This window comes from Mobula hypostoma, chromosome 2 (assembly GCF_963921235.1).
Source record: "Mobula hypostoma chromosome 2, sMobHyp1.1, whole genome shotgun sequence".
Classification (NCBI taxonomy): Eukaryota; Metazoa; Chordata; class Chondrichthyes; order Myliobatiformes; family Myliobatidae; genus Mobula; species Mobula hypostoma.
Window position 1 is genome coordinate 150,506,148 of NC_086098.1, and position 13,582 is coordinate 150,519,729.

Below are 13,582 nucleotides of genomic sequence, written 5' to 3' on the forward strand. Positions count from 1 at the left end.
CTTCCTCATTGCTCAAAACCCAGTCCAGAATAGCCTGCTCTCTAGTTGGTTCCTCGACATGTTAGTTCAAAAAACCATCCCGCATACATTCCAAGAAATCCTCTTCCTCAGCACCTTTACCAATTTGGTTCACCCAATCTACATGTAGATTGAAGTAACCCATTATAACTGCTGTTCCTTTATTGCACACATTTCTAATTTCCTGTTTAATACCATCTCCGACCTCACTACTACTGTTAGGTGGCCTGTACACAACTCCCATCAGCGTTTTCTGCCCCTTAGTGTTATGCAGCTCTACCCATATCGATTCCACATCTTCCCGGCTTATGTCCTTCCTTTCTATTGCATTAATCTCCTCTTTAACACGGCAGCACCTCTATTTGCTCAGGTGTGTAGTAGAGCGTATATTGACTGGCTGCATCACAGCCTGGTATGGAAACACCAAAGCCTTTGAACGGAAATTTCTACAAAAAGTAGTGATTTCAGCCCAGCACATCACGGGTAAAGCCCTCCCAACCATTGAGCACATCTACATGAAGCGCTGTCCTAGGAAGGCTACATCCATCATCAGGGATCCTCACCACCATGGTCATGCTCTTTTTTCGCAGTTGCCATCAGATAGAAGGTACAAGAGCCTCAAGACTTGCACCACCAGGGTTAAGAACAGTTACAACCTGTTAACCATCAGACTCTTGAACAAAAGGGAATTTCTTCACTTAATTTCACTTGTCCTGCCATTGAAATGTTCTCACAACCAATGGATTCACTTTCAAGGACTCTTCATCTCATGTCCTCATTATTTATTGCTATTTATTTATATTTGCATTTGCACAGTTTGTTATCTTCAGTGTTCTGGCTGAATGGCCCAGTTGGGTGGTCTTTTATTGATCCTGTTATAGTTTCTATTCTATAGATTTGTTGAGTATGCCCACAAAAAATGAATCATGGGGTTTATATGGTGACTATACATACTTTGATAATAAAATTTACTTTGAATTTTGAACTTTTCAACCATAAGTAATAGGGGCAGAATTGGGCCATTAGACCAATTGGAGTTAACGCTGGGACTAGGCAGTCTGCTTAGCCCCGATCTACTTGCTTCATACATAGTCCTGTGAGGCTAAGTACAACTCCAGTGCCATATTTAAGTTGTTGGCTGAATCAAAGGTGGGTTCAGCAACAGTTATTATCCTTCAACTATCAGGGTCTTGAATCAGCCTGGATAACTTCACCTCACCTCAACTCCAAACTGATTCCACATCCTACTGACTCTCTTTTAAGTGCTCTACAATTCATGCTCTCAGCATTAATTAATTTTGTATTTGCACAGTGTCTTCTTTTGGACATTGGTTGTTTGTCAGACTTGGTGTATTTTTTCATTGATTCTATTGTATTTCTTTGTTCTACTGTGAACATCTGCAGGAAAATGAATTCCAGAGTAGTATATGATGACATATACATAATTTGGTAATAAATTTACATCCAACACTAGGATGCAAGGTGCCAATTCTAAATTCATGCTACACAATTAATACAAATGAAAATTCTCAAAAACAGTATGGTCTTTACTGGGATCAATAACTGTCTCAGAATTTCATAGCGTATACTCAAAGAGGCTCAGAAAATGCTATGCATCTGTCTGTGTTGTTGAGCTTCAACTTACATTAAATGTTGATATTATAATTGGACTTAAGTTTGAATGAGAAGAAAACTTGTGAAGTTTCCTATTTCTAATAGCAAAATATCAAGCGAATTTTGTGTGCAGGTTAACTGGATTTTTTTCCCCATGAGGTTAACTAGTTCATGATCTGCAGTTGCTATAAATCAAAGAAGGGATGATATGGTTGGGAAAGAAAATAAGGTGCCTTAATTTACACAAGTCTTCCTAACATTGAGAACTGTGAAATTACTGCAGGAGTGGCACAAAAGTCTGTTTATGCCATTCCAATGTTTTGCCAAAATTATGCCAGTGATGCAAAACCAGGACAAGCTCACAAATCCAGGACCACGTGCATAACTTAATATAATTTGGCTTTTTTATTAAATAATATGGTGGCATGCTCAGAGATTGTGTATACCAATAGAAATGTGCACATCAAATTTAAAGGAGTTGCTTTCATCAATTACAGCAAATAAGTGAAACACTTTCAAAAAAAAACTTGCACACTATGCTAACCTCCCATTTAGCTGCTGTAAGAGGATGCATGGCAGTAAGCATATGATTGGAGAAATTGGGGGGAGGGGGTTGCAGAGGGGGATAAGAGGGATGAAATGGGAAGAAAAAAATACAGTCCAGGAAATACTAATGTCTCAGATATAAAAACACTTCATATTACAGTGGATTCCAGTTAAGTAGGCCATCCATTAATGGGGTAGGTGCTTATTTGGAACAACTCTTAAAGAACAAAAACTAATCAAGAAAATAGCTAGGATTCCCTTCCTTTATTTGGGACACTATGCCACTTAATTGAGACAAGAAACTTCTGCCGAACAGTTTCTAACTGGTATCAGCCGAGAGACACCTCACCATGCTTAAAGTGAACAGTTTTTAAATAGTTACCTACTTGGGCCAATGGACACTAATTCAAAAAGCAGTGATTTTTGATCATTTTCTACTTTAACCTAACAAATTTCAGACCTTTGCAAAATGCCATGAAAAGATTTGACACCAGCCGACATTAGTTTTATAACGCTGAAGAAGTACCGGTAGTGTTCTAATTTGTTGTGTATTTCATTTAAATAGATAATTTTGTACTCAGTTAAATGGCAGCCTGTTTGTTTTATACCTTTCTAACTATTTCCATAAAACTTCTGGTAAGCAGGCTAGCCTCTTAATTGGGTTAAACTGTACTGGTCCCGATGCATCCCAATTAACTGGAATCCATTGTATTCTGCAATAATATGAAATGTTTTTATATATTCAAGACACTACTACTTGAGTCTGTGAAGTGAAATTGTGCTTATGAATTTAGGTGATAGAAGAACATGTAGGAACTGTTGAGAACAGTTCAAGGATTTTAAAGACTAAAAGACTGTTCTAGTGAGGTGCAGAACACTATATAACTTTTATTAAATGCAAAATATTAGTAAATTTTCGATAGGTCTGAGAATTTCGGCATGTAAGAAGAATCGCACACAATTCATGACATGTTAGTAAAGTAACGAGACCCACCAGTTCCAGCACATGCATCAAGCGCTGCTGCTGCGGCTGTTGTTGTTGCAGGGGCTGCTGCCGCTCCTGCCCCTTCAGATGTTGCTGATTCTTCAGTAGGAGAAGCTGCAAATGCATCTAAGATGCATTACCAACACCATTCACAACAGAAAGTGGAAGGAAAAGCAAAAAGAAAAACAGGGATATGTAGAGCAAGAAACAAGTCACAAGTCTGTAAGCTAAAGGCATTTCAAAAGTCCCCATTACAGTGCATACACATTAAAAATTAGAGATCTACATCTTATAAGTCATCATGCAGAAAATCACCTGGGTGGAGGTGAGGGTATAATCTGTTCTAAAGAACATGGATAAACATAGAAAAATTGTGTACCATCATGCATATTCTATGTAATGGTTCCTTACGCTTGCTTGTGACTTAGATCAATAGAATATTTTATTGAAGTGATCCCCAATAGGGAATGGAGTTATCCAATAGCAGGTGCAAATACAATGAAGATAGTCTTGAAATTGATAAACACTTCAAGCATGTTCATTGATGGAACAAGTATAATCCACACTTCTCAGTTTACATTGCATGCTTACATTCAAAAAGATCAATTATTTTCAACTTCAAATGTGAATGCAGACATTCTTGTAAGGAGCAATACATACTGATCATACTGTTCATTTTATTTATTTATTTAGAGACACCACGCGGAACATGCCCTTCCGGCCCAATGAGCCACATCACACTGCAACCCACCCTAGTCTAATCACAGGACAGTTTATAATGACTAATTAACCCACTAACCACTACATTTTGGACTGTGGGTAGAACCCGGGGCACCTGAAGCAAAAGCATGTGCTCACGGGCAGAAGGTACACTTTCTTACAGATGATGCTAGAATTGAACTCTGAATTCCAGGGCCTCGAGTTGTAATAGCGTTGTGTTACCCACTATGCTACTATGTCCTAAAGTACTATCATGCCCTTGAATCAAAAATTAATGAGAATGGCAGTGTCAGTGGGGTAATACGCTGATTCACTGATTTTAAAGACTAAAAGACTGTTCTAGTGAGGTGCAGAACACTATATAACTTTTATTAAATGCAAAATATCTTAGTAAATTTTAGATAGGTCTGAGAATTTCGGCATGTAAAGAAGAATCGCACACAATTCATGACATGTTAGTAAAGTAACGAGACCCACCAGTTCCAGCACATGCAGCAAAGATACCACAATTTAAAAGATCATTCGTGACTTGCCTGCAGTTGCTCACATTGGGTCACACCTCCTTTGTTGTACTATAGTTGAATTACAACTATAACAACTTACAGTGGCTTCTCTTCGCTTTTGCCCCCAAAGTCCTCCAAAGTTTAACCCTCACCCCACCCTCTATTTCATTGTAATGTACTCTGTGACATCACCCAAAAAGACTGAGATCAATGTAAATATAGAAAGATTTACAACTCCTCCACTTCAGCTACTCCTTTGAACATTTTACCCCTCAGTTTATCTCACTGGTCGTCAAAGCATTACGACCCTCCAAGCAATACTCGCTATCACCACATCTTTTTTTCAGCCAGGTGTAATAACTTCGCTAGTTCACTTGCTACTGAAATCCTAAATCACGCCATTATTACCTTTAGGCTTAACGATTCCGATGCTTTCTTTGCTGTTCTTTTCCCATTGACACAGACCGATTTCAAACTACACTGCTCACATTCCATAAACACAAGATTATGCAGATGCTGGAAATCCAGAGGAACACACACAAAATGCTGGGGGAACTCAGCAGGTCAAGCAGCATCTACGAAGAGGGTACCACCGTAGCACAGCGGTTAGTATAACACTATTGCAGTTCAAGGTGTTCCAGAGATCCGAGATCAATTCCGGTGCCATTTCTAAGGAGTTTGTTCATTCTCCCTTGAACAGCTGGGGTTTACTCTGATTGCTTCAGTTTCTTCTCACAGTCCAAAGACATTCAGTTAGTAGACCAGTTGGTCATTGTAAATTGTCCTGTAATTAGGCTAGTGTTCAATAGGTGGGATGCTGGGCAGTGTAACTCACTGGGACAGATGTGCTTGTTCCACACTGTATCTCTAAATTTAAATACAATAAAGTTGACATTTTGCACCAAGACCCTTCATCAGGACTCGGCCTGAAAGGTTAACTGTGGATGCTGCCTGACCTGCAGAGTTCCACCAGCATTTTGTGTATGTTACTCTGCTTGTAGTCCAATATGCAACAAGTTGTATTTACCCACTGCCACCCTATTCACTGGTCCACACTGGCTTCCAGTCCAACTCTAACATTTTCACCAGTACTACAATCCTAGTCATATATTCACTGAATTACAGACCAACCAACTTTACCAGCTAGTCTCCTTAATAGGTGATGCCACAAATCGTTTCCTCTTCTTTGCCGCTGTATCCTTTGTTTCAATCAAAGTTCAATTTTTGAGATTTACAGTACAGTAACAGGCCCCTTTGGCCCAACAAGCCACATTGCCCAATTATACCTATCTTACCAATTATACCTATCTTATCAATTAATCTACTAACCCATATGTCTATAGAATGTGCGAGGAAACCGGAACACCTGGAGGAAACCCATGTGATCACGGGGTGAACGTACAAACTCCTAACTAACAGTAGCAGGAATTGAACCAGATTGCTGGCGCTGTAATAGCAACACACTAACCTGTGTGCTCCTCTCAAAAAACATCTGACTTTGCAAATTGCCAAACCAAATCTAATCAATGTTTTCCAAGCCGTTGAATGGTCTGTTAGATTTTAGATCCATGCCAGTTTGCCCAATACATGTTTAAACATTGCCAAACCAATACCATCAATACTATTGTTTCTTTAACTGTAATATCAGTCTAATCTAATCTCAGCCCATCTGCAATTGAAACCATTAGCCAGACTTAATTTTCCTTCTAGATTTGAATACAAAGCTTTACTGCACAGCTTTCACCTGATATCAACTTTAGTTTTTGAGTTGCAGTTTATATTACTTACTGAAAAGGCACATTGTACACAACCAGGTGATTTAATATACAGTACCATAAGGTGGCAGAGTAGCATAGTGGTTAGCACAATGCTTTACAGTTCAGGAGACCAGAGTTCAATTCTCACCACTGCCTGTAAGGAGTTTGCACATTCTTCCTGTGACCGCACAGGTTTCCTCCGGGTGCTCCGATTTCTTCCCACAGTATAAAGACGTACAGGTTGGTAGGTAATTGGTCATTGTAAATTGATCTGTAATTAAGCTAGGATTAAATTAGGGGAGTGCTGGGTCGTGTGGGTCAAAGGCTGGAAAGGCCGATCTTCACGCTGTATCTCAACAAATAAATAAATAAATAAATAAATAAATAGGAGTTCTACGGTCTTTGCATATCCACTTGCAAATTGTGAACAGTAAAATCAACAAATTTCCCATCCTTACAAATGACAACATAAGAGCCATAATGCTAAAAATGAGATGAGTGGTCTTATCATTTTTGCCTCCTCTTGGAGTCTCTCTATTCACAGTTGACAATCTCCAACCATTTCTGAGATATGAAATAAAAAGTGTGTAATCTACACAATTAAAGCTCCTAGCCACATTACAACAGGAATCAAATTCCATGAATCAGAGCAGAGTAATCAAGGAGTGTGACAGCAAAGAATTCCTATAAAACTGGTCAGTGGGAATTAAGGAAGAAAATTTCAAATAGCTCGGAGTCATCTGGCCACTGGTTAATTGATGCCCATCTTTTCAGGCCCAGGATAAAACTGCAGATTATTCAGGGTTCAAACATCTTTATCAATAATCCTCCTTCCATAATGGGTAGAAGTAAGGAGTACAGCTCCGTGGTTCCATGAAAGAGGCATCACAGTAGACAGGGTGGTGAAGAAATCTTATGGCACGGTGGCCTTCACCGGTCAGAGCACTGAGTATAGAAAATAGAAGCTGAAGTGTTACAAGATGTTGGTGAGGTGTTCGGGTTTGGTCACCCTGCTGTGGGAATGATGGAAACCTCAAGTTCAGAGGAGATTTATGAGGTTGTTGCTGGAACCTGAGGGACTAAGCTATGGAGAGAGGTTGAGCAGGTTAGGACTTCTTTCATTGGAGTATGGGAGGATGGGGGGAGGGTGAACTGTACCAGACATCCCACCCTGCAGAAACTCATTGCAGGGAGGTAGCACCATCAATTTCTGGGAGACTCCCGGAACTTCCGGGAGAGGTGGGATGTCTGCTGTACTATTTGAAGAAATGTATAAATTTATGAGGGGTAGAGTGGATGTGCACAGACATTTTCTCAGTGTTGGAGAATCAAGAACTTCACAATGATGTTTGTGCAATGCACTAATTCACTCAGTTCCTCAATTAAAGAAAAGATATTGCATGCAACAAGATCTGAATGAAATTAAGACACAGGCAAACAAGTGGCAAACTACAATGGTGCCACAAGGGTTCTAAATAATGAACATCTCAACAAGAGCATTTAACCAGTATTGCTTGACAATCAATCAACAATAACATCATTAAATCCTCCACCACTAACGACCTATGTCACCAATGACCAGTTAACTAGCTGAGGTACTAGTACCAGTTACTGGTAGAAACTAGGTCTCCTGCTCGATTCCCCCAAATCTTTCTATAATCCACAAGATGTACTATAGGAACGTAGTAAGATCTCTTTGAAAATACCCTTGACACTCATGACATTCACTATCTAGAAGGACAACAACTAGAATCTTTAAGTTTTTTCCCCCAAGTCATACTTGAAAATATAACATTCTTCATTGGTGCAGTCAACATCCTAGGCCAGTGAAGTCATCACTAAGGCAGTAGCTTATCCTGACCATGAAAGCAACTGTGGATATGCACGAAAGTTGACCTTGCTATAAACACTTATATCTTTTGCATAAGCAGGAGAAAAGACAAATATCCAAACTTAAACCAAGACTTGATTCATGGCGACATTAGTTCTGAATCCAATGGTGTTAGAAACATAGAAACATAGAAAATAGGTGTAGGAGTAGGCCATTCGGCCCTTCAAGCCTGCACCGCCATTCAGTACGACCATAGCTGATCATAGTACGATCATAGCTTTGGGCTGCAAACATGTTCAAATCACTCCATGGCCTTGGCATTCCTCTGCTTGGTAATACTTTACAAACACACCCATATACCTGCCATTGTGTTACTCTATTTCTGGCCAATTGTGTAGCTTAAAGACATGTTTTATTCTCAATATAGTTCATTAAGCTGCCATTAAATGATACAGCATATTGCTGACGTTTTTAAATAAATCTGTTCCCACAATACTGGATTTAAATGAAATCTGTATAATCAGCTTTAACACCATAACTTGTATTGGTTTTCATTGGGTAACATTTCCAAATGTTTATCCAGTATGAGAATGGAATAAAGTCTATCCTGAAGTAAAACAACAGTTATCTGCTTGGGCAAGCTACTAAACCCATTGAGAATCTACATTTACTGGGAAACAATCAACAATTCTAGCTAGGTAAGTGAACTAGGTGTTAGTGTTACTGCATTTGCTGCACAATCTTGAGGCTATAATTATGAATACAGATGTCAATAATTAAACTATTATACACTTGGATGCAATTTAATAAACACAAAAAGGTTATTCATCTCTGTTTTCTACCTCAGCTCCACTTTACAGAATATCCAATCTCAATGCTGTTTATAAAAATCTACAAATTTGTTCAGAATACAGTACAGTCAATGATCAAGTACCCATAGACCTATTAATCAGAGAATTGAAGTTTCAGAAATCTTTAAGACATTTCTCATTAGACTCTTTTTAGATTACATTTCTATTCTCTATCTTGAGGAAACACTGAACATGTCCACCCTCATACACCCCTAAATAATTCCTCATTTATCATTCTTCAAAACGTCTAGCCAGTGAGATCAGTCTATCCAATTTTGACTTGTAAAACAAATTCCTGGTATCTCGTGAGTGAACCTTTATTCCATTCCCTCCAATGGCAAATATATCCATAAAAAAGCAAGCCTTCAAACAAATCAAGCTCCAAATGTTGACTTTGCAGATCCAATATAATTTCAGTAAAGTCTCTTCACTCTTCTGCTCCAGTCCTTTAAATTATTAGGAAAACAAATACAATGAGTCTTGACCAAATGTCAATTGGAGTTAAGTTGCAAAATAAAACTTAAAGCAGCCCAGAAGTTCAGAAGGGATGGTGTGACCTCAAAAGTACCCAAGCAAGGGCACAAGCAATATTGTTAATTTAGTTCATCTTTACTTAATGATTGATACTGGAAGTGTAGCTGATGACATGTCTAGCCTTAGCTGTGATATCTCCCAGAGTAACTAACAGAATTTGTGTTTACTCCCAGTGAACATGAAGCATTGACTCAGTTTTCTTCTCCACTTATGCTGCCAGACTAACTCAGTGTTCTCAGTTCACTATATGGTATAGTTTATATTCAGAGAATTAAGCTTAGCCAGTCCACCAGTTCAATTTCCCTTAAAGCTCTTTCAGTGCACATATCGACATCAAGCTATAGTCAGTTTTAAAAATGTAATCTCTCGAAAAGACCTTCAATTTGACTACTAACACTTAGATCAAAATATACATTTCTACCAAAAACTAATAGCTGTTACATTGACAGAAGATTACATGAATCATTTTCCACAGTAAATTGTAATACCACATCTAATTCTTAGGTTTGACTTGTAATGACAACAATATCCCCACATTCCCCATCACTCTCTACTCTGCTGTAGCTAAAAATGCACACAACTTGGAAAATATCTGTTTCTGGAGGCACCAGTTTTGATGCTAAAAATGTTAGAACACCTGAACTGACCTCCAAAAAGATCCAGATCAGTGGTTGGTGCTGAGGCAGCAACAGTAGGCGTGGTAGCATCTGCTGTTGTAGGAGAAGTTTTCAAGGAGGCCTCTGCTGCAAATGGATCAGGTGGCTGTGCTTCAGAGGCATTAGGAAGGGCAGGAGAACCCAAAGAATCTGCATTGTAAGCATCAAGGAAAAGATAGTGGAGGGGAAAGAATTATGTATAAAAACCTCTTAAAGTGATTTATCCAGTTTAGAAAATGATGCAATGAAATTTTGAGATGCATGCTTTGATTTGTTTAGACAAGTGAATTCTTAAACACCAATTAAGTTACTTACCTTCCCCTAAAAGATCTGTTTTATCCATTACAAAGATGCAGTGTTTAGAAATAAAAGGAAAACAGTTTAATAAAGGGTACCTGTTAGAATTAAAGAATCTCATTGTACAGTGGAGTAAAGCTCAAGTTACCAAGTGTAAATAAAAATGAAACCTGTAATACACTGCTTTTTGCCTTAAACTCTCTGAAATGTTCTGCCAGTTGATTGAGAACAGTTTAATATCAAAATGTCACTTCCGAACCATTTCAAAGTGCAAAGAATGCACACAAGTCCTATAAATCTGTGCTAACATTTCACCTGATTGAAAGTCGACCTTAAATAGCAATATACAGCAAAAGTTGAATTATATACACGATATTCCTACCAGGCTGCATTGACAGGTGCCAAGCCTCAACTTCTGAAATCAACTCAAAATTTGATTTCCAACAAAATGATGTTCCACACTATTTAACAGCAATTACGACTGCTTTCTCATGCCATTATTTCACTGTTATAGAAAGGAAGCTTGAAATCATGTAATTTATTTAAAATTTAAATGTATTTGATAAAAAATCAACCTATTTCATCTTGTATGCTTTATAGAAGTCAGTATCTGAAACATTGCTTCATGACATAGCCTTTATCAGCAGACATTAGCAATTATTGCCAAAACCATCTTGCTTCAGTCAAGTGCAAGAGTGATAAATTTATCAGCGTATCCTTGAACACAGTATAAAGTGCAATCCAGTATATTACGCTAAATGTGCAGTCAGTGAGGAACAGAGTGATCAATTATGATATAGTAAGTATAGCTGGTGTGATAACAAACCAGTTTAAGTATGTAAATTAATTTTGACTGTGTGGTTCCTCATAGTCCTTTGCTAGTAGAATGCTTTTCTTATTGTTATTTCAACTCTTGTGACATAAAACCAAGCACTAATTTACTCAATATAGGTGATTAAGATATAGAGCAAGATTTTAAAATATAGGAATTACTCATCATACTAAATACAGTTGCAAATTAAATTTGATGTTCTAAGACAAAGTACTCTGAAGGTGATGTGCTGTAGAGGCTACGAGCCAGAGGAAAAAATGCTTTTCTTCCCCTTTTACTACACAAAGAACCAATAAATAACACTTACCAAAATACTCATAAGCAAAGAAAATGCCTAGTTTTGTTAATCACCACTTTCATCATGACTTAAAACAAAATTCTACCCTCTGCATTGAGTTTGTATTAAATTTTTAAAAAGCATAATCTGTTTTGAAGAGGAACAAATGCAAACTGCCAAAAGAACTCAGCAGGTCAGGTCTCAGCCCGAAACATTAACTGTTTATTGATTTCCATTGACGCTGCCTGACCTGCTGAGTTCCTTCAGCATTTTGTGTGTGTTGCTCTAGATTTCCAGCATCTGCAGAATCTCTTGTAGGTATATAACAAACATTTCCAAAAAACTTTATCAATGCTCAGTCCAACAGAAGTCATTCATCAAACATCAACTGCCTAAAATCAACAAGAAAGTAGCAAAAGGGTTCAGTATCATTCAGCCTGTAGACATGATGTCTGGAATCCGCACAGAACTGGTTGAAGTTCATCCTTGGTCATGGTTTAGACATGGTATAATAGAAGACACTCAGTGTAATTTGGTTGCAAAATTAAATCACACTGACAATTCTGATGAGCATTTAGCAGAAGCCGGAGAATGAATTTCAAAATAATCCGTTGGTTAGAAACACTCTAGTAATGAAACATTCTCACCTCCCCAAGCACTGGCTGGTGGATTAGCTGCTGCTGTTGACTGAACTGCACATGTAAAATCTGGTTGTAGATCAAGAAGATCATTGGACAGTTTGGATGCACTGTAATTAAAGTATTAGTAATTTCAATCTTCAGTACAGAAAGTAACATGTACATTTAACCATAATAAACGTTTGGGCTCTGACTTTTATAGTACAAGCTACAGACATTTAGAATACTGAACTTTGCAGTGCAGTACAGGCTCTTCGGCCCATGATGATTGCCCAAGCTCAATTTAACTCTTCCCTCTGACATATGACTCCATTTTTCTATCATCCTTGGGCCTATCCATGAGTCTCTTAAATGTCCTTAATGTACAGTATCTGCCTTTACCATCACCCCGTCAAGGCATTCCGCTCACCCAACACTCCCCTGTGTAAAAAAACTTCCTCTGAAATTCCTCCTGATGAAGAGTCTTGGCACGAAATGTCACCTAGCCTTTTGACAGTATTGCTTTGATTTCTAGCATCTGCAGATTTTCTCTTGTTTCTGACATTCCTCTATATTTTCCTCCAAACACCTTAAAATTATATCCTCTCATATTATCAGAATCAGATTTATTATCACCAGCATATGACGTGAGATTTGTTAACTTTCCACACCGGAAAAATGTCTCTGGCTGTCAACTCGACCTATGTCTCTTATCTTCTTGTATACCTCTATCAACTCATTTTTATTCTCCTTTGCCCCAGAGAAAAGCACTAGCTTGCTCTACCTTTCCTCATAAGACACGCAACATCCTGGTAAATCTCCTCTGCACCCTCTCTAAAATTTCCAAGACAATAGTAAAACTCATGACTTCAGCATTTCCAAGCATAATCATTTTAAACAAAAATTCCAAAAGTTGTTAGTGACAAAATGTCCTCCATGAGATTTGCAATCTTTACCAAAAGAATCAAGGGGAGAAAAATCCCATTAAGTGAAGCAAACTTAAGATTGTTATATACTGGTCTCACTAAAAGTTTAGAACTGTGATATGGAGTTTCTAAAATTGCCCACCAAGGTATTCAAAATTGTCAACAAATTGCATATTTTTCCTGCAAGAACTCAATAAAAAGTTCAACAAACCAAGTCACCAACCAGAGAAACCCAGCTGAAGCAAAGACAAAAAGCATCCAATAATTAGAGAAAAAGGGGCACAGGCTAAGTGCAACACACATAAAAGTTGCTGGTGAACGCAGCAGGCCAGGCAGCACCTCTAGGAAGAAGTGCAGTCGACGTTTCAGGCCGAGATCCTTCGTCAGGACTAGGTTCTCGGCCTGAAACGTCGACTGCACCTCTTCCTAGAGATGCTGCCTGGTCTGCTACGTTCACCAGCAACTTTTATGTGTGTTGCTTGAATTTCCAGCATCTGCAGAATTCCTGTTGTTCACAGGCTTAGTGCGATAAATTCCTAAAATAAATCCTCCAAAGCGGTTAGCTACAGCCTTACTGCTCAAAAAATAACTACAGTGTTTGTGATTTAGCTTTCCTTC

The 13,582-nt window shown here is 38.3% G+C and overlaps 1 protein-coding gene across 10 annotated transcripts in view; it reads right to left on the reverse strand.

The window, feature by feature from the left end:
- Positions 1–13,582, reverse strand: part of snap91a (synaptosome associated protein 91a) — a 204,328-nt gene that overhangs the window by 65,731 nt on the left and 125,015 nt on the right. For 8 of the 10 annotated variants that reach the window (XM_063040866.1, XM_063040865.1, XM_063040864.1 and 5 more), the window contains 4 exons: positions 12,069–12,169; positions 10,331–10,345; positions 10,007–10,165; positions 3,173–3,289 (listed from right to left, as the gene is read on the reverse strand). In XM_063040866.1, the coding sequence (XP_062896936.1) occupies positions 3,173–3,289; positions 10,007–10,165; positions 10,331–10,345; positions 12,069–12,169 (392 nt within the window). The remainder of the gene's footprint in view (positions 1–3,172; positions 3,290–10,006; positions 10,166–10,330; positions 10,346–12,068; positions 12,170–13,582) is intronic. The other 2 variants (XM_063040870.1, XM_063040872.1) reach the window with 2 other exon arrangements.